General features: G+C 46.0%; 1 protein-coding gene across 37 annotated transcripts in view; it reads right to left on the bottom strand.

Moving 5' to 3' along the window:
• The window catches only part of SPIDR (scaffold protein involved in DNA repair), a 475,230-nt gene that overhangs the window by 5,194 nt on the left and 448,898 nt on the right, over nt 1–21,138 (bottom strand). For 20 of the 37 annotated variants that reach the window (XM_063817068.1, XM_009455296.5, XM_063817081.1 and 17 more), the window contains 5 exons: nt 18,199–18,409; nt 17,430–17,582; nt 3,762–3,855; nt 2,019–2,133; nt 1,601–1,654 (listed from right to left, as the gene is read on the bottom strand). In XM_063817068.1, coding sequence (XP_063673138.1) covers nt 1,601–1,654; nt 2,019–2,133; nt 3,762–3,855; nt 17,430–17,582; nt 18,199–18,409 — 627 coding nt within the window. Of the gene's footprint in view, nt 1–1,252; nt 1,655–1,963; nt 2,134–3,761; nt 3,856–17,429; nt 17,583–18,198; nt 18,410–21,138 lie in introns of all 37 variants that reach the window. The other 17 variants (XM_009455295.4, XM_063817063.1, XM_063817077.1 and 14 more) reach the window with 4 other exon arrangements.

The following is a 21,138-nucleotide window of genomic DNA, read 5'->3' as shown; positions in this document are numbered from 1 at the left end:
CTGACCTCAGGTGATCCGCCCGCCTCGGCCTCTCAAAGTGCTGGGATTACAGGCATGAGCCACCATGCCCAGCCAAGAGCAGAAACTCTTTAGAGCTTGCAGGTGATTCTAGTGTATAGTCACTTGTGATCCTCAAAGATCCCACTCATAGACTTATCCATGTTCCAATTTAATCCAACTCTGACAGACATGGTTTAGATGAGAGAGGACAAACTGCTGCTCTGCCTTTGTCCAAACAGCAGCAGGAGGGCTGCTGGCCCCTCCTGAGGTGCAGTGGGTGACAGGGTGGCAGGGGTAGTGGGGCAGGGAGGAGTCTCCATAGGACAGGTTAAGTCACCACAAATGTGGGTTGGATACCTGGGAGGCTGAGGCGGGGGGATCGTTTGAGCCCAGGAGTTCGAGGCTGTAGTGAGCTTATGGTTGTGTCACTGCACTCCAGCCTGGATGACAGAGTAAGACTCTGCCTAAAAAAAAATTCTGGCTAGAATCTGGCCATGGGGACCCATTAGACAAAGACCCCTTATTTGACTGACCACAGAGCTCCAGGCATGATCGGCCTCCCCAGTCACCACACTCCCTTCCAGCGTGGCCCAAGTCAGCTCCCTGGTTGTGGAGCCCACTCTGGTTCCAGATGTCTCGTGTGAACTGGGGCTGTGCCCAGGGGCCACTGAGTGGCTGGTCCCCTTCTGTGGCTATTCCATGAGCCACTTGTGGTGCTTTTAAATGGCTTTCACAAGACACAGGTGGCATCTCTAGGACAGATGTCTCATTTATGTGGGTCAAATTTCACACAGCAGAAACTCTTTGGCCCATCAATTATATATTTAGGTGGCTTTTCTTGGAGGAGCCACCCTGCTTTACTAAGATTCACCACAGTGACTCTCAGGGCAGGACAGTCACATTACCAGTTATTCAGAGTCTGGAATACCCAGTGTTTAAAAAAAGAAAAAAAAAAGCATCTTGGGGAATTCCATCCTATTAACATGACACCTTGGCAGTAGGACTCCAACCTGAAGACTGTGGTGCTGTAATCAAAGCCAGGGGGCAGGCTGGGTGCAGCGGCTTATGCCTGTAATCCCATCACTTTGGGAGGCCAAGGTTGGAGGGTCACCTGAGGTCAAGAGTTTGAGACCAGCCTGGCCAGCATGGTGAAACCCCATCTCTACTAAAAATACAAAAATTAGCTGGGAGTGGTGGCTCATGCCTGTAGTCTCAGCTACTCGGGAGGGTGAGGCAGGAGAATCGCTTGAACCTGGGAGGCGGAGGTTGCAGTGAGCTGAGATCACGCCACTGTGCTCTAGCCTGGACAGAGAATGAGACTCTGTCTAAAAACAAAAACAAAAACAAACAAAAAAGCCAGGGGACAGATTCCTGCATCTACCTCAACAATGATCTAAAATAACCTCATTTCCACAGAGGAAAGGAACCTATCAGTCTGAATGGCAGACATATCTGCATTTCACTCTCGAGTGTCTACACCACTTCCTAGTGGGATGGGTTGTAATAGAACACATTTGGGAGTGGGGGCTTCCTCTGGGGATGAGTTGCTCATGCAGGCTACCGAGTGTGCGGCCCCCTGGGCTGGGCCCCCTGCACTTACCCCATCTTCACCGGCGGCAAACCTCAGCAGGGAGGAAATGCTGCGCTGCAACAGCTGCAACAGCAGAAGCAGGGCTGGGTTAAACTCCCTCCAACACAGTAAGTGCTCAAGTTAAATCACTCATTCCCAAAAATTAACATGTTATATCCAAACCACCTGTCTTCAGAGCTTCAGTCTCACGGCCTTAGGTCAAAGATGTGTTTTAACATGGAGAGACTGTGTTCACACAGGGTGCATCCTCCCACCTTTCCTAGGGAAGCTCCTAGGACCTAGAGGGAGTTCCAGATGCAAGCCATCCCAGCCGAGTCCCAGCGCCTCTGCAGGCGTACAGGAGGACGTGCACCTGCTTCAGCTCTGTCTCACCTTCGCTATGTTGCAGTGAGCTAGGAGTGCGTGCGTGCTCTGGCCTGGCTCCTACCTTGACCTTCACTCTGCACTGCGGTCTTGAGCGGCAGTCCAGGAAGACCTGCAGGTGCCTCTTGAGAACAGGAGATGTGACCACCCGGGAGCAGTCCCCACAGGAAAAGGCGCCTCTGGTATATGAAAAGCCAAGGAAAGACAAGGCCCCGGGAGGCACAAGTCAGGAAAGCTCCAGTGGGAGACATTTTCTTAAACATGAGTGTCTGCTGAGCTAGAAAACGGGGCTTTACTCTCAGAATCAAGTTTCTGAGAGAGGCCTGCAGCTGCCTGGACTCAGCCTGTCCAAGGGATGAACATTAGCTTCGAGTAGCACTGGCTGGAGGCTGAAGAGGGGAGCAGAGGAGGGGATGCTGAGCCTCCCAGGAAGGGAGGTCAGGGCCTGGGAGGCCAGGGGTCAGGCTGCCCCCTGGCCCGGAAGAGAAAGTCTGCTCTCAGCTGCCAGCACAGCCACTGTTGTGTGCTACCCTGCATGCCTGCACATGTGCTCATCTCTTCCACACAGTCCAGTGATGGCTTGTGTAAGGCCACCAGCCCAGATATGCCAAGGAGACATTTGCTCTTTGCTTTGTGTGTGTGTTTTTTTCTTTTCTTTGAGATGGAGTCTCGCTCTCTCTCTGTCACCCAGGTTGGAGTGCAGTGGTGCGATTTTGGCTCACTGCAACCTCCACCTCCCCCTGGTTCAAGTGATTCTCCCACTTCAGCCTCCGGAGTAGCTGGGACTACAGGTGTGTGCCACCATGCCCGGCTAATTTTTGTATTTTTAAAATTAATAACAGAGATGGGGTTTCACCGTGTTGGCTAGGCTGGTCTTCAACTCCTGACCTCAAGTGATCCACTTGGCCTCCCACAGTATTGGGATTACAGGCGTGAGACACTGTACCTGGCCGATCTTTGCTTTTTTTTTTCTCTTTTTCTTTTTGAGACAGAGTCTCACTCTGTCGCCAGGCTGGAGTGCAGTGGTGTGATCTCGGCTCACTGCAACCTCTGACTCCCCGTTTCGAGAGATTCTCCTGCCTCAGCCTCCCAAGCAGCTGGGATTACAGGCACGCGCCACCATGCCCAGCTAATGTTTGTATTTTTAGTAGAGACTGGGTTTTGCCATGTTGGCCAGGATGGTCTGGATCTCCTTACCTTATGATCCGCCTGCCTCGGCCTCCCAAAGTGTTGGGATTATAGGTGTGAGCCACCACGCCCAGCCTCTTTGCTTTTTAAGAAGCAGAAAAGTAATGAGCCTGTCCCTTTCTATCACATGACACTGCACTTGGGAGGCCGGAGGACTGACTTCATAGGGACAGACTGCACTGACACCGGCCCAGACCCTAAGGGAGGGCAGCATAGTGGGGTGGGCAGGGACATCTGTCCAGTAGCTGCTCACTGTAAAAGTGGTCTCTGTAAACGTCTGCACCTTTCACAAAAGCTAGGCTATACAGTCACCAGGTTTTTTTCACTTATTCATGTTTGTCCTGTTTTTTTAATTCTCCTGGCTGATAATAAAGGAGGTGGGGACAAAACCCAGCACTTCTATCTCATAACAGGAGCAGCTGCAAGAAACAGCAGAAATCTCAGTAAGGAAAACCCACTGGGCCCCAGAGGCCTCTTCCCTTGCTGCTCAGCAGAGGCGGAGGTTGCCCCTTGAGGTCTCAAGGGAGTCACCTGAGGTAGCAAGGCCCAGGTTCTGGGGCTGGGTTGCTTCTGTGCCCTTTCAGTTCTAGGGCTTTCAGGACAGCCCCTGTCCCCTTACCTGTCTTCCAGCCTCTGTTCCAATCTCCCGTTGCCACACATGTCACACACAGGCCATGAGAAAGCAGTGCTCTCGTCCACGCCAACCACAGTGCCTAGGCCCAAGAGAAGGAAAGCCCACCTCAGAGGCGGCTCTGCCCTCTCTGACTCCTCTGCTCCTCCACGCGCAGAGGACAACATGAGGGGCCTCGTGATTTCTGCCTTACTTGGGAGTTTATATACATGTTCCTAAGATTTTTATAATTTCCACTTATTGTACAAAGAAAAATTATAACAATAAGAAGTACGTTTTAAAACTTGCCTGCATATTACCACCTAACTGAAGTATTTTTGTTGGGATATTTTTCCAGATGCATAGGTAGTTACATCGCCACAGCTGAGCCGGCCCTCAGTCCCTCAAACATTCCCCATATTGCATATTTAGGTCTGTGCTTTTTCTGTAGCACAGTAATAGTATATAGACTCCTTAACACAGTAATGAGTGTTTGAGCTATGATTATGCCACTGCACTCCAGCCTGGGTGACAGGGCAAGACCCTGTCCCCACTCCCAAAAAAAAAAAGATGAAATAAATGGTAAATTGACAAATGGAAAAGACACCTGAGACGTGTGTCAAAGACACCCCTGGGCATCCCAGAGGGTCATGGCTTCCTGAGGAAGGGAGTGAGGGGGGTCCACAAGACAGCCAGGGCGGGCCACACGGGGCCTCAGCCAACTCTGCACACCATGGCAGGACTGAGGCCGGGTGAGCACAGTTGGTCAGTGCTTGCTGGGGATTGGGATGGTCTGATTTTCTTGGATGTGAAGCATTGTAGATATCATCTAGATACACCACCAAATCTCAGATGTCCTTGTTGAAAAGCGGTGAAATTAGATGTTTGAAGAAAAAGTAAAATCTGAGTTTCTAGAAAAATAGAAAGGTCTTCCTTTCCACTCTTGGCGCAAAAAATTTCATTCCTCACTAAAACCAGCATTGGGAGAAAATTTATCTTTAGAGGATAAATCAGAAGTATGAGAATGAGTAGGCTTGGTTTATTAAAGTGCATTCATGCAATGCATACTTGAATGACTTTTTAAAAATGAAAATAATAGATCTTGATTTTGAAAAGGCTGCCCTAGCTAATGACATTGTCAAAGTGGGTCAAAGGGATGAAAAGCAAAGTCAATAAAGGCTCGTAATGCAGCTGGAAAGCAGTGTTGACTAATTCACAACGGGCAGGCGCATGAGGAGGTGCAAGGGGAGAAAGGAGCGGCTGCATCCCCAAGCCCCAGAGCACATCTGCCACTGTGGCCTGGCTCCTGCCCAGGGCCTGCAGGCCCACCAAAGGCCCACTCACTGGTTTACTGGTGTTTGGTAAATGACTGCTACCTTAATAAAAAGTAGACTGCTACCAGCCAAAGTTCCTTTTTATCCTAGGATATCCATGGGTGTTAATAGCATTTACATTTATATGGGATTAAGCAATTTCCTTCCAATTAGAGAATAAGGCAAGAGTTGAGGAAATACATTTCATCTGAGGTCCATAAGCCATTGTGGAAATCTTTTCTGGCAACCCTAAATAAATTTCAAGAGATGGCTGGGAAGTGTATGATTAAACATTCACTTAAGGTCGGGCACAGTGGCTCATGCCTGTAATTCCAGCACTTTGGGCAGCCGAGGTGGGAGGATCACGAGGTCAAGAGATCGAGACCATCCTGGCCAACACAGTGAAACTCCGTCTCTACTGAAAATACAAAAATTAGCCAGGCGTGGTGGCACGCGCCTGTAGTCCCAGCTCCTCGGGAGGCTGAGGCAGGAGAATCGCTTGAACCCAGGAGGCAGAGGTTGTAGTCAGCCGAGATCACGCCACTGTACTCAAGCCTGGTGACAGAGAGAGACTCTATCTCAAAAAAACAAAAACAAAAACAAAAGACATTCACTTAAATGAGCATCAGAAAGAAAAAGATAGTTTACATCAGTGTTGAGGACACCATACTCATGAACTTGCCAGCAGTTTGCCATTAAGTCTTTAGTTTGCTTGTCTTATGTGCAGAAATGTCTTGTAATTAGGTTTGGGAAAGGTGTATTGCTTAGTTACAAACACATCTTTTTAAAAAGGTCCTTTCAAAGGGTCCTCAGGATGGGTGGGTCTGGCGCTCACCACGCCTGGTGCAGACATTTCTTCAGTAACTTGAACTCTGCTATACCCTCTTCCTCCCTATCTCCTGATGGAAAGAAGTCAGGGCTCACAAGTCTTCTATTTAGAAGCTGGAGCCTGGGTTTAGATAGGACTTCACCCCTCTTTCCACAGAGATGTGAGCCTGCTGCATCCCTTCCTACAGCCCTGCACCAGGTCCCATCGCTAGTGAGTGGTGGACAGAGAGGTGGTGAGCAGAGTGAGGGAGGGAAAACCAGCGCTGCCAAACGACTTCACCCCAGAAGACACAGCAGAGAAACATTTCCGCACACCCCAGAGCTGCCACTCAGGGAGAATAGAGACGAGGAGGCCTTGTGACACCAGCAAGGAGTGAGTGTCTCCCCCTCACCCCATCACTGAGACCTGGATGGACAGAGGGATGCTGCCAGCTCTCAGTGAGTGACTGCTCCATGCTCAGAATATATTCAGGGTCCTTTTAAACTCTGCTCAGAGAAAATGTTCAGTACTCAGCCATCTGAGACCCAGATGCTCAGCTGGTTCAGCTGTTGGGAGAGCTGCCCAAGCCCTAGCACCAACTCTCTGCAGATGTGAAGGGGTCCCCTTGGAGCCATGCAGCGGACATGTCATCACTGAGATCTTCTGGACCAGGGCAGGGCAGAACAGAGCAAATCTGAGGTGCTGAGATGGGGGCAACTGCTATTGCCAAACAGCAGTGAGGACTCCAGCCTTGCCTGGATCTGATGGAGGTGGGCAGACCTGTGGCTGGTGGGTGTGCAGGCTGAGGACTGTGTAGGAGTAGGTCACTGCCTAGCTGCTACCTTGCTATGGACATTCCTGCATGTGAGGCTTGGATAATCTTTGTTATTTTGCAGCTGGGGGTTTGTTTTCTCTTAATGCCTAGTTGACTGGTTCTCATTAAAGGATCTGGCAGCACTCAGCCCTGCCTCTGTGATAAGTCTGTTTACAAATCTTGAACCCTACACGCGGGCCTGCAGGGCAGCTGTAGAACAGGCCCGGAAGCAGAAGAGGCCCACAGGGAATGCTACATGAAAATGGCGAGATATGAGGAAAATGAAATGTCAGAAACTTGAATCTATATAAAGAAAGGAAGAATATTAGAGAAGGAATAAATGAAGGTAAAATAAAATCTTTTACATTTCTAATTCTAAATTGATAGAAAAGATAATAGTTTATTTAAATAATAACGATAATGTAATCAATGATTATACCTTTTGAGTAAGTGAAATGCATAACAGGAGTGTTACAAGGGATGGGAAGGAAAAAAAAAAGAAATCAGGAACACTCTGATATAAGGTACCTGCATTACCTGTGAAGCAGGACAGTGTTATTTGAAAGTGGACTTGATTGGCTGTAAAGTGTATTGCAAACTCCAGGGTAACCACTAGAAAAACTTAAAAATAAGTATAATTGGGCTGGGCGTGGTGGCTCACGCCTGTAATCCCAGCACTTTGGGAGGCCAAGGTGGGAGGATCGTGAGGTCAGGAGATCGAGACCATCCTGGCTAACACAGTGAAACCCTGTCTCTACTAAAAATACTAAAAATTAGCCGGGCATGGTGGCGGGTGCCTGTAGTCCCAGCTACTCAGGAGGCTGAGGCAGAAGAATGGCGTGAACCCGGGAGGCGGAGCTTGCAGTGACTTGAGATCGCACCACTGCACTTCAGCCTGGGCGACAGAGCGAGACTCCTTCTCCAGAAAAAAAAAAAAAAAAAAGTATAATTGATATTTTGAAAGAAAAGAGAAAATGGAATCATAATGTTCAATAAAAATCAGAATAGGCAGAGAGTGGAAGATAAAAAAAAGAAACAAGCGGGGCAATGAATAGAAAACAGTTATAAATACAGTTGATATTATCTCAGTTATATGAATAATCACTTTAAATGAGAATGGTCTCAATACACAAATTAAATGACAGAGACTATCGGAGTGAACAAAAAAGAACCAACTATATGTTGTTTATATAAAGACACATGGCTAGCCACAATGGCTCACACTTGTAATCCCAGCACTTTGGAAGGCCAAGGCCGGGGGATCACTTGAGGTCAGGAGTTTGAGAGCAGCCTGGGCAACACAGTGAAACTCTGTCTCAACAACAACAACAACAACAACAACAACAACAACAACAACAACAAAAATTAACTGGGCATGGTGGTGCGTGCCATCCCAGTAGTCCTAGTTACTCGGGAGGCTGACGTGGGAGTACTGCTTTAGCTCAAGAGTTCAAGGTTGCAGTTAGCTATGATCACACCAATGCACTCCAGCCTGGATGATGCTGTCTTAAAAATATTAAAACCAAAATATGCCCAGGAGTTTGACAGCAGCCTGGACAATACAGCAAGACCCCATCTCAAAAAAAAAAAAAAAAAAGGATGAAAAAACCAATAAAAAATCCAAAACATTTCTGGTTCCAAGCATTTTGGATATGGGATACTCAACTTGTATAGAATGATTTTCATCTTTGAGAATCAATCTGTAGAAAATGTGTGCAAAGCTTAATTATAGTTATACAACAGAATGTTACCAATCTTAACAATATAAAGTGCAGATGCAAAGGTAGGTAGATGGAAAAGAAGAGTGTAATAAAAGAAGGGAAGGAGAGCTAATATTATTTTCTTCCAAACTGATACTATCTCCAGCAAATGGAAGAACAAAACCCCTCTGGCTAACATCATAATCAATGGTGAGAAAATACACGGTTAACCCTTAAGATTAAGAACAGGGCAAGGATGTTCCCACTACTGCTATTCTACATGGTACTGATAGTCCTAGCTAATGCAGTAAGACAAGAAAATAAAATAAAAGATACACAGATTGAGAAGAAAGAAAGAAAACTGTTCACAGATGACCTAGTATTCTATGGAGAAAATCTCAAAGAAACAACAAAAAACCACTGGAACTACTAAGTGATTACAGCAAAGTTGCAGGGTTAATATCAAAAAGTTAATTGTTTTCCTATGAAACTCAATGAACGATTGGAATTTGAAATTAAAAATAATACTATTTACAATAGCAACAAAATAAATGAAATACTTAGGTATAAATCTAACAAAATATGTACAAGATCTGTATGAGGAAAACAAAAAAACTCTTCTGAAAGATATCAAAGAAGATATAAATAAATGCAAAGATATTCCATGTTCATGGATAAGAAGGCTCTAGTATTATAACATGTCATTTTTTCCCCACCTGATCTACAGACTCAACACTATCCTAATCAAAATCTCATCAAGTTATTTTGTGGATATCAACAAACTGATTCTAAAGTTTATATGGAGAGGCAAAATGACCTAGAATAGCCAAGACAATATTGAAGAACAAGAACAAAGTTGGAAAACTGACAGTACCCGACTTCAAGACTTAAAAGTCTCAGTAATTGGCCAGGCGCGGTGGCTCACGCCTGTAATCCCAGCACTTTGGGAGGCCAAAGTGGGTGGATCACGAGGTCAGGAGATTGAGACCATCCTGGCTAACATGGTGAAATCCCGTCTCTACTAAAAATACAAAAAAAAAAAAATTAGCCAGGCATTGTGGCAGGTGCCTGTAGTCCCAGCTACTTGGGAGGCTGAGGCAGGAGAATGGCGTGAACCCAGGAGGCGGAGCTTGCAGTGAGCCAAGATCGTGCCACTGCATTCCAGCCTGGGTAACTGAGCAAGACTCTGTCTCAAAAAAAAAATAAAAGTTTCAATAATTAAGATGGTGTACTGGTAGCAAAAGAACAAATAGATCAAGGGAACACAGACCCTCATAAATATAGTCACCTGATCTTTGACAAAGGAACAAAGACATTTCAATGGAGAAAAAACAGTCTTTTCAACAAATGGTGCCAGAACAACTAGATTTCCACAGGCAAAAAAATGAATCTAGACATAGATCTTACATCTTTTACAAAAATTAATTCAAAATGGATCATAGACTTAAATGTAAAACACGAAACTCCTAGAAAGAAAACAGGAGAAAATCTAGATGATCATGGGTTTTACAATGAGTTTTTAGATGTAACACCAGAAATGCAATTCGTGAAAGAAACAACTGATGTGAGACTTCATTAAAATTAAAACTTATGGTTTGCAAAAAGTCTTATTAAGAGTATGAAAAGGGCCAGAAGCGGTGGCTCATGCCTGTAATCCCAGCAGTTTGGGAGGCCTAGGTGGGTGGATCACCTGAGGTCAGGAGTTCAAGACCAGCCTGGCCAACATGGCAAAACCCAGTCTCTACTAAACATACAAAAACTAGCTGGGCATGGTGGCAGGCGCCTGTAATCCCAGCTACTCAGGAGGATAAGGGAGGAGAATTGCTTGAACCAGCGGGGTGGAAGTTGCAGTGAGCCAAGACTGCACCACTGCACTCCAGCCTGGGCAACAGAGAGAGACTCCATCTCAAAAAGGAAAAAAAAAAGTATGAAAAGACAAGCCATGAACTGGGAAAAATATTTGCAAAAGACACATCTGATCAAGGACTGTTAACACTTAAAACTCAACAATAAGAAAATGAACAACCCAATTAAAAAATGGGCAAATGATTTGAACAGACAAATCATCAAAGAGGTTGACAAATAACCATATGAAAAGATGCTAAATGTCATATGTCATTAAGGAATTGCAAATTGAAGCAGCAATGAGATACCACTACACATCTATTAGAATGGCAAAAATCCAAAACACTAGTAACACCAAATGCTGGTGAGGATGTGGATCAAGAGGAGCTCTTATTCATTGCTGGTGGGAATGCAAAATGATACAGCCAACTTTGGAAGACGGCTTAGCAGTTACTTCCAAAACTAAACATATGATTCAGCAATCATACTTCTTGGTATTTACCCACGAGTTGAAAACTTATGCCCACACAAAAACCTTCACACACGTCTATTGCAGCCTCATTAATAATTGCCAAAACTTGGAAGCAAACCAGAAAACTGTGGTACATCCATGCAATGGAATACTATTCAGTGCTAAAAAGAAATGCGCTATCAAGCCATGAAAAGATGTGGAGGAACCTTAAATGCATATTGCTAACTGAAATAAGCTAATCTGAAAAGGTTGCATACTGCATGATTCCAACTATATGACATTCTGGAGAAGGCCAAACTACAGAGACAGTACAAAGAAGAGTGGCTGCCAGTAGTCAGTGGGGAGGGAGGGATGAAGAGCCAGAGCACAGGATTTTTAGGGTGGTGAAACTATTCTGTATGATACACTAATGGTAATGGTAGTACATGGTATTCTACATCTGTCAAAACCAACAGAACTGTACAACACAAACAGAGAATGCTGGCTCCCCTGGGTGTGGGGGGGCATGGGAGCCCTGGCTCCTGTAAATGTAAGGAGCACTGGGTTCCTTGAGTGCGGGTTGACTGTGGGAGATGTGGGGGCCTTGCCTTGGCTTCCCTGGTTTCCTTGAGTGTGGGAGATGTGGGGGCCCTGGCTTCCCTGGGTGTGAGGAGCATTGAGACTCTGGCTCCCTTGGCTTTCCCAGGAGTAGGAACCCCTGGTCCCTCCAGCCTGGCTCCTAGGGCACTCACCCCTTGTTAGCCCAGTGCCTGGGCCAGCTGTAGCTGCTTGGAGAAGGCAAATTCCCAGCTGCTGGCAATGCTGGCCGTAATCAGACTGGCCAGACACAACTGGTGCTTATATGCTTTCTACTTTTTTTTTTTTTTGAGACGGAGTCTCGCTCTGTCGCCCAGGCTGGAGTGCAGTGGTGCAGTCTCGGCTCACTGCAAGCTCTGCCTCCCGGGTTCACGCCATTCTCCTGCCTCAGCCTCCTGAGTAGCTGGGACTACAGGTGCCTGCCACCATGCCCAGCTAATTTTTTTGCATTTTTAGTAGAGACAGGGTTTCACTGTGTTAGCCAGGATGGTCTCGATCTCCTGACCTCGTGATCCGCCCGCCTTGGCCTCCCCAAGTGCTGGGATTACAGGCATGAACCACCACGCCCAGCCTGGTACTTATATCCTTTCTATGAAGCTTAGGATGGCAGGGCTGCTTCCCTGTTCAGGCCACTAAAGTGACTTTAGGTTCCTAGGACATTTACTAACTGACGTTGAGAGGCCTAGAACTTCTCATTGGCAAACCAATGGTGCCTGTGTTTAGTGCTGTCTCTGTGCCATGCAGGCCACCTCCCCCAGTACCCACTCCCTTCCTGCTCACCACCTCACCTCAGTATTCACCCACAGCTCTCTCACAGGGAAGACCTGTGAGGGTTTCCAACTTTTCTCTATTTAGAAGGAGCCCTGGGTAGGGGAAGGGAGAGCATCAAGAATAGCTAATGTATGCTGGGCTTAATACCTGGGTGATGGGTTGATCTGTGCAGCAAACCACCATGGCACACGTCTACCTATTTAACAAACCTGCACGTCCTGCACATGTACCCCAGAACTTAAAAGTTGAGGGGAAAAAAAAAGAATCCTGCCATTGCTTGGCCAAGACCGTATTTCTATTCTTCAATATTTCTCTAAAAGAAAATGAAGTTTATAGGTAATGTCTGAATGTCTTACTGTGGTTTACACTTTATAAAATAAAGTTTTATCAATGTGCAATGAAAAAATGAAAGGTGACTTAAACCATGAGGATAGTAATTCATCTTCCTGACTAGTGCTCATGTTAAAAAAATAAAAAGGAGCCCTTGCCTCCAATGAGGTACAGAAAAATGAAAAAAAAAAAAAAAAAAGAGCCAAAGATAAGTAGTTTAAGCATATTTCTTAAGTGAATTTGAGAAGGAAAAACTGCCTAAATACAACTGGCTTAGTCAGAAACGTTGATCTCACCAATTTGTAAAATGAGGGCACAGAAAAAAAAAATACTTTTCATCTTAATACATGCAAAATACATGAACCAATCGGAGCACGTTTCCTCCCCTGTTTAGAAATCTTGCTTCTTTGCTTTTAGTTGGGAACAGCATTGGATGAGCAAAGGACAAATGTGTGTTTGATCTCCGTATGTGACTGATATGATGCCCTCTCTACTGCACATGGAGGCAAGCACGTAGCTTTAGTAGTGCATGCCTCCACTATTACTGTCCATTCAAACCTTGGAATAAAAGCACAGCTCCCGGCTACAAGCTTTGAAATGTGGCTTGGGTGGACTGGATACAGGGAACCCCAGCCTCTAGAGTCCTTCAATGTGTCTGGCATATGGACACTGGGCTTGGACCTGTGCAGCTGTTTTTGATTAAGGAGGGTGCCAACAGCATGTGCCCCAGGGCTGCTCTCATTTTAGAAAGGTGTTATACTCAGCAAAGCCCACAGAGGTCTGAAGGCAGCAGCCGAGTGTTAGGAATGGCATCTTGTGCTGCTCTCCTTCCAGTGGTTAGGTGCTTAAGAATCTGAACTGCTGATCTCTAGAACACCTAAATTTGCTACCAGGAACAGAGCTTTGTGACAGATCAAACTGCCTATTGATTACATTACACATATTTAGTTTTCAACACCCATTTGAAGGTTCAGTTTAAGTAAGGTGGGGCCTAAGGATGACTGAGCCTCATCAGTGTTCCCAGCTGCTGCCAACACAGCTAATGCCCAACAGGGAGGTCACTGCACTAAGTCACATGAGGCTGCATCTGACCATCTAGAGCAAAGTTCCCTCAGTGTACCAACAGGCAGGCCTACTGCCACGGGGACAAAAGGTGAGGATCTGCCTCTGTGTGCACCTGTGGCACTCACTGGCCGTAGTTAGGAATGGGTTAGGGAAACCCTCCTTGGGGTTCTTCAGGTACACATTTTCTCATGAGACACTGCTATGGGTGGTGGCGATTCTTCTGGTCATAAAATAACAGGGTCCCATGCAGCCTAACTGGTTTGTGGCATGGCTGTGACTCTCAGACCCAGAGCTGAGACCTTCACTGTGGGATGTTCTCCCTGAGCCCCTGACTAATCCTGGCCTCTGGGAGAGCTGAGGGGGTGGGAGAAGAACAGGTAGCAACCAATGAAGAGAATGAAGGTGGAAGGGATGTCCTTATACATGAGCCTGGAGACCAGCAAGCCCTGGAAGCGAGCGATGGGTCACTGCCAAAGGCACACAAATAGCACATGCGCCCCAGGGACCAGGCTGCATCCCTCTGCACCATATGCCCTGTCCCTGTAGCCGGTCTGCTCAGGGGCACAGTGCTGCTGTACACCAAAGAGCAGCTCCACGCTGGCTCACGTGGGCCAGGCAGTCTGCTCCACCCCTGAAGACCCTCTTCTTCCTGCCAATCATCTCTCCCTGCTTTGCATCACAGTCTCTGGGGCTGCAGAATTTCTTCATTAAAAAATCTGACCATATAATCTCCACATGGCCAGGGAAAGCAGAGCAATACACAAGCAACTGGGTCCCCTGCTGCCCTTCTTGGTCCCTGCCCCTCTCCCATCACTTGGGAGGGTTTATAACTGCTCCCAGCACTTCTGTGGGTTTTCCACGTGCCCTTCCACCTGCTCTTACAGCCTTGCCCAACTCTACTTGACAAATCCTGACAGTTCTAAGGCCACCCACCCTCTGCAGTCAGTGGCTGCAGCCCTCAGACATCCCTCCCTCCCTTCCTGACTCCTGGTACCAGTACTGAGATGTCTGTTTTCTCCACTGGACTCAGAGCTTCAAAGCCCCCAAAGCCTCCTGAGCATTATCTCATTTAATTCTCAACAGTGTTTTGAGGCTGATTCCATTAGCCCTATTTTACAGATGAGAAAATGGAGGCCCCATATGACCCATCGCCCCATAACTGCAGTAATGTGTTAGCATTAACCCCAAAAGGAGATGCACAGAAGAGAAAATCCAAATGGCCTCAACACAGTGAAAAGAATGTGACAGCAACAATGGAATCACAAGAGTTTTCTGTTTATCAATTATAAAAAGTCAGGAACTAGTTATAGGTAAGGGTGAGGAACACCAGCCATCTTAGACATTACGCTCGGAATTCTGAATTTTGATATGCTTTGAACCGGCTGGGTGCGGTGGTTCACACCTGTAATTCCAGAACTTTGGGAGGCCGAGGTGGGTGGATCACCTGAGGTCAGGATTTCAAGACCAGCCTGGCCAACATGGCAAAATCTCTATTAAAAATACAAAAAGTAGCCAGGTGTGGTGGTGCATGCCTGTAGTCCCAGCTACTTGGGAGGCTGAGGCAGGAGATTCTCTTGAACCCAGTAGGCAGAGGTTGCAGTGAGCTGAGATCTTGCCATTGCACTCCAGCCTGGGTGACAGACTAAGACTCTATCTCCAAAAAAAAAAAAAAAAAAGAGAGAGGCACAAACCCCTAGTGTAGCCACTTTGGAAAACACTGGTGTTCTTCAAAAAGGTTAAATGCAGGGTTACCATATGACTTGGCAATTCCAGTGCTGGATTCATACCCCAAATTTCAAAACAGGCGTTCAAACAAAACCTTGTCCATGAATATTCATAGCAGCTTTATTCGTAGTAGCCAAAAAGTAGAAACAACCCAAATGAAATGTCCATCAACTGAGGAAAGGATAAACAAAATGTGGTATATCTGTGCAATGAAATGTTATTATGCCATAAAAGAAATACACACTGCATTGTGGATGAACCTTGAAAACATTATGCTGATTGAAAGATGCTAATCATGAAAGATCACATAGTATGTTAGGTTTGTGCAAAAGTAATCACGGCTCTTTCCATTACTTTTAATGGCAAAAACCACAATTATTTTTGCACCAGCCTAAATATTATTCCAGTTAACATGAAGTGTCCAGAATAGGCTGGGGGCAGTGGCTCATACCTGTAATCCCAGCATTTTGGGAGGCCGAGGAGAGGAGATCACCTGAGGTCAGGAGTTCGAGACCAGCCTGGCCAACATGGTGAAACCTTGTCTCTAATAAAAATAAAAAAATTAGCCAGGCATGGTGGTGCACGCCTGTAATCCCAGCTACTTGGGAGGCTGAGGCAGGAAAATTGCTTGATCCCAGGAGGTAGAGGTTGCAGTGAGCAGAGATCACACCACTGCACTCCAGCCTGGGTGACAGAGCGAGACTCCATCTCAAAACAAAAACAAAAACAAAAAAAACCCCCAAAAAACAGAACAAGCAAATTCATAGAAGCAAACAGTAGATTGGTGGTTTCCTAAGACTAGGGTGTGGGAGGGTGGGTGGTAACAGGGCGTGAATGATAACGGGTATGGGTTTTTGTTCTAAAATTAGATTGTAGTGATCTTTGCACAATTCTGTGAATACTAAAAACACTTTAAAGGAGTGAATTATAGGGTATTACTGAGTTATAGCTCAATAAAGTTGTTTAAAAAGTCCATAAACCCCAAACCGCTGAAATCCTCCTTTACAGAAATCAGTAGAGATTGATGTCCAAGAATGTTTATTACAGCCTTGTTTAATAATTGCAAAAACACGAGAGATCCTGGATGTCCATGAGTGGAGGAAGAGTTTATTCATATGAGGGGATGCTATGCAACTGTTAAACTCTTGAGTTCGACCTCTCCCCCCACCTGGACGGACATCCCTCCTAGAGGGAAGCAAGTGGCAGAATAATGTGCAGTAAATCATTTGACTTGCAAGAATGCATACACCCTCAAGGCGGGCAGCTGTGTCTCCTGGATGCGCCAGCACAGGCAGGAAGCCGGGGACAGAGGGTGGGCTGTTAACTTTCTCTTATTTTTCACTAGTTCCACTAGACATGTATGACTTTTATTACTAAGTTTTATAAAGTTAAAAAAGAGAAAATAATAATGCTATTTTCAGCTCCAGACTCACATATCTAACCAGCTGCTGAAACATCTCAGATGTATGTAAAACACGCAAACTCTCCCGACAGAACTGAGCGGGTCCCCTCAAAGCTGACTTTGCCTGCCACATCCTACTTAATGAACAGCACCACTGTTACCTCAACTGAGCCAGGAGCTCGGAGGTTGTCAGATGTCTTCTGCCTCCATCTATGCCCAATTCATCGCTCAACCTGCCGATTTCCCTAAGTCCACCCTTGGATTTCCTTCTCTACCTCTGCCACCCAGTCCCTCCACTCTGCTCTGCAGGGAGGACATCAGACCAGGCCGCCTGTACCAATGACAGAACACACTCCTGACACCACCAGTGTGGTGGGCCCACCAGCCTCAGCTTGGTCCCCCCTCCATCTGGCTGCCTGTCCTGCCTCTTCCCAGACACCCCTGCTCACCAACTTTCTCATGCCAGTGGCCTTACGAAGTCCTGCTCTCTTCCCAGGAATGTTCCTCCTGCTCCATCCCTGACCTAAGTAGTCTCATCTATGCTTCAGAGCTCAGCTTGAGGCTCCTGTCTTTGGGAAGCCTTCCCTGAGTTCCCCACTAAGACGTGGGCCCAGGTTATCAGCAGCTAGAGCACTCAGAGCCTGAGGATAGGCCTGTCTGTGTTCATCTGATTCACATCTTTCTGTGCAGACTCGAGTCTGATACCAAGAACAATTTCTGCTTTTGTTCTTTATGTATCCAGTGTCTGGAACTTAGCGGGTGCTCCACAAATACTTGTTGAATAAATGAGTAAATGAATATAAAGTATAACAGTTAAGAAAGTATAAACACCAATTCCTGTGAGATGGCTGCCTACCTTGAACACTGCAGATGGAGTTGACAGGTGTGGCAGAGTCCAGGCTGTCGAGCATCACCGGGCCAGGCAGCTCACAGGAACTTGCACCAGAGACCACACTCAAAAGGGGCTTCTGAAGCAAGAGGACAGTTCGTTCAGCACAAACAATCCGACCTGCCGACAGAGACACTTCAGGTTATTGAAGCCTTGAAGAAAAAGTGAATTGTGCCCATAATGGCAGTCTCCTTTGCTATCCCTTGAGTCATGCAGGTGAAGGTGCAGTTATGGGACTGTGTCCAGCAGCACGTTCATTGTGTGTGCACACTCCTGAACCCCGTGAGCTAAGCTAAAAAAGCACTCAAATATGAGATTCAAGTCAATCCACAAAGGGTAAATTATGTGGTATGTGAATTATAACTCAATAAAAATTAAAAAAGATAGCTTAGGCAGGATTTTAGTTTGATCCCTGGAAAAAGGGGCTGGCTGATCTAAGTATACGCATTTATAATATTCTAGCTTTTGGTTTGTTTGTGGATTCTGCAGCAGTATGGGGTGCCACCAGCAGACAATTCTGGAGTGAGCACAGCATCTCCATGGAGCTGGTTCTGCCCAGGTGGCTGCTACAGGGTCAGTGAAGGCTGGAGGCTGGTACATGGGCCATGTCTGTGATGGGCTCCGTGAAGGTGCCGGCAGCGTCCAAGCAACATGGAGGCATCCAGAGGCCACAAGAGGTATTCTATGGGCACCGATCAGTCGCCCCTGCATCAAAGCTGTGGAGAAGCAAGCACACCCTGGTCACGGAGAGCGTCCTTGAAGAAGAGGCTGTGAGGGGCAGCCCCAGCGAGTGCCTCCAGGACTTCAGAGCCCAGCACACACAAGGGGGCCACATAGACCAGCAGGGTTTTGGGGAGCCTGGGGTCTCTCTCCTCCTTCGTTTGCAGAGTGACATCGGTCACTAGCAGCCAGATCTCCCTTTGCTCCAGAAGAAGCAGACTCTTCAGCTACAATTTGAAGACACAATAAAGATTAATTATTATACCAAAAAATGTTTCAAAAGCATTTAAAAGCAGAAGTTATACATATACTAACAATTTAAGATATTATTTCAAAAACACTTTAAAACATACACTAGACTTTGCACATCTTGGTCACTAGCCCCATGTGCCCTGGGTGCCTCGACTTTGCACCTGGTTAAAGGCTTCCTTGGTTGGGAACAGGCCACCCTTCCCTGGCAGCATTCCATTTGTCCACTGACATCCTCAGGCTGAATCCATTCTTCTTTTCCTCCTGATCCTCTGTTTATATACTTAGAATGTTAATTACAACATTGTTTCCTGTGTAGTACATACATATTATTCTTTCCAGGCAGTTGTAAGTTTCCTGAGGGTTAGGAACAGATCTTACTTGCCCTCAGACTTTGTACAGGGCCTTGGTATAAAGCTGGTGTCGCATATTTGTTGCATCTGCAACAGGTTTTATTATTTTCTTTTCTTCTTTCCTTCTATATTTTTTCATTTTTTTTCTTATCTTCAAAACTTGTAATGCCTTTTCAAGTTCCATTAGACTGGTATTCTGCCCTTTCCTTTTGGTCAGGGCTTAGGATTCAGTAGACGCAAATGGGGCCAAGGATGGTCAGCAGGGCCAGGGCCTGAGGATGTGGCCAGTTGGAGGTTCAGCTGGTGTTGCTGGCACAGACGGTGTGGTCAGGCTGAGAATTCCACATGGCCAGTTAACAGGACTGGGCAGAGAAGGTCACTTGTGTGGTGTGTAGCTGAGGGTTGGGGTGAAGGAGGTGGCCTACATTGTCAGGAGGTTGATTATATACAGGAAGTATGAATAAGTAATATTGAGGAAAATGAAGCCAAGCTTCTTACTGTTGGAGAAGCGAGTTATACATATAGAAATAAGAAAACTTAGAATAAATTCTGTGGTAATGATCTAGAGTTGGAAGTATTGGTATGAAATAATGATTTTAGATAGATAGAAATATAGAAGTAGATATAGTTGTGTGTGTATGTGGATGAATATACACACACATTTCCTTCCTCTGTCCACTGAGAGGGCAGAGAGGCAATGATATCTCAATGGCAGGAAGCCCACCTAGAACCCGAATCTTGGCTTCTAAGTAACATTCTTAACCAGCCACAGTGGCACAAGTGACTCAGGAGCAGTCTCAACTACTTGGGAGGCTGAGGTGAGGGCATCGCTTGAGCTCAGGAGTTTGAGGCTGTGGTGCACCAAGATCATGCCTGTGAATAGTCACTGCATTTCAGCGTAGTGAACATAGCAAGATGCCATCTCTGAAAAACTAAAACTAAAACTAAAAAAACCCCAAAACCAAAAAGCCATTCTCCATTAAAATCAACCAGAGCTTCCTGAAAAGATGGCTGACTCCAGAGCACAGAAAGCAAAAGATGAGTTTGACACATCTTACTGTGTCAGAAAATAAGGAGGTACTCAAAGAATGACGGGCATGTGTCCAAAGGACACAGGAACCAGCTTAAATATGGTAAAATTGAGCATCAAAATGAATACAGTAATAGATATAACCTGCTGAATAAAAGATGAATTCATTGGCCCATACTGATATTTAATAAGTGGGCTGGGCACAGTGGCTCATACCTGTAATCCCAGCACTTTGGGAGGCTGAGGCGGGAGGATTACTTGAGCCCAGGAATTTGAGATCAGCTGGGCCAATATAGTGAGACCCCATCTCTACAAAAAATAAAATAAAGCTGGGTGTGGTGGCGAGTGCCTGTAGTCCCAGCTACTTGGGAGGCTGAGGTAGGAGAATTGCTTGGGCCCAAGAGGTCAATGTTGCAGTGAGCTGTGATGGTACCACTGCACTACAGCCCGGATGACAGAACAAGACCGCCTTCTCAAAGAAAAAAAAAAAAATTAAAAAAATTAGTGGGCCAGTCGTGGTGGCTCATGCCTGTAATCTCAGCACTTTGGGAGGCCGAGGCGGGCGGATAACCTGAGGTCGGGAGTTCAAGACCAGCCTGACCAACATGGAGAAACCCCATCTCTACTAAAAGCACAAAATTAGCCAGGCGTGGTGGCACATAGATGTAATCCCAGCTACTCGGGAGGCTAAGGAAGGAGAATTGCTTGAACCCAGGAGGCAGAGGTTGCGGTGAGCTGAGATTGCACCATTGCATTCCAGCCTGGGCAACAAGAGCGAAACTCCGTCTCAAAAAAAAAAAAAAAAAAAAAAAAAAAAAAGGTGAATATTTCAGGAAGGGCAAAGCTTTCTATAAGGTTATCTGTGGGTGGGAGTTCTGACAACCTCCAAAGATTTTATATGCTCTTTGTAAATACTTTGGATTTGGCCAGTGGTCTCTCTTTCAATCTATTAATGAACCAAAATGTTCTAATCTCCTTTGAAATTAATTATGAAATTATCTCTACTATTGGGGTTATGAACAAAGTCAGTAACAATCAAATCAACTGTAAAAAGACATCAGTAACTAATTAAAGCAGTACTACCACTACACTGCTAAAATTTTATTAAAAATAGGTTTCTTCTCTGGCCAGGCGTGGTAATCCCAGCACATTGGGAGACCAAGGCAGGTGGATCACTTGAGGTCAGGAGTTCGAGAGCAGCCTGGCCAACATGGTGAAACCCTGTCTCTACTAAAAATATAAAAATTAGCTAGGCGTGATGGTGCATGCCTGTAATTCCTGCTCCTCTGGAGGCTGAGGCATGAGAATTCCTTGAACCCAGTAG

The sequence above is a fragment of the Pan troglodytes genome, chromosome 7 (genome assembly GCF_028858775.2).
Source record: "Pan troglodytes isolate AG18354 chromosome 7, NHGRI_mPanTro3-v2.0_pri, whole genome shotgun sequence".
Classification (NCBI taxonomy): domain Eukaryota; kingdom Metazoa; phylum Chordata; class Mammalia; order Primates; family Hominidae; genus Pan; species Pan troglodytes.
The sequence above is the reverse complement of the archived record's forward strand: the minus strand, read 5'-3'. Positions and strand labels throughout refer to the sequence as shown.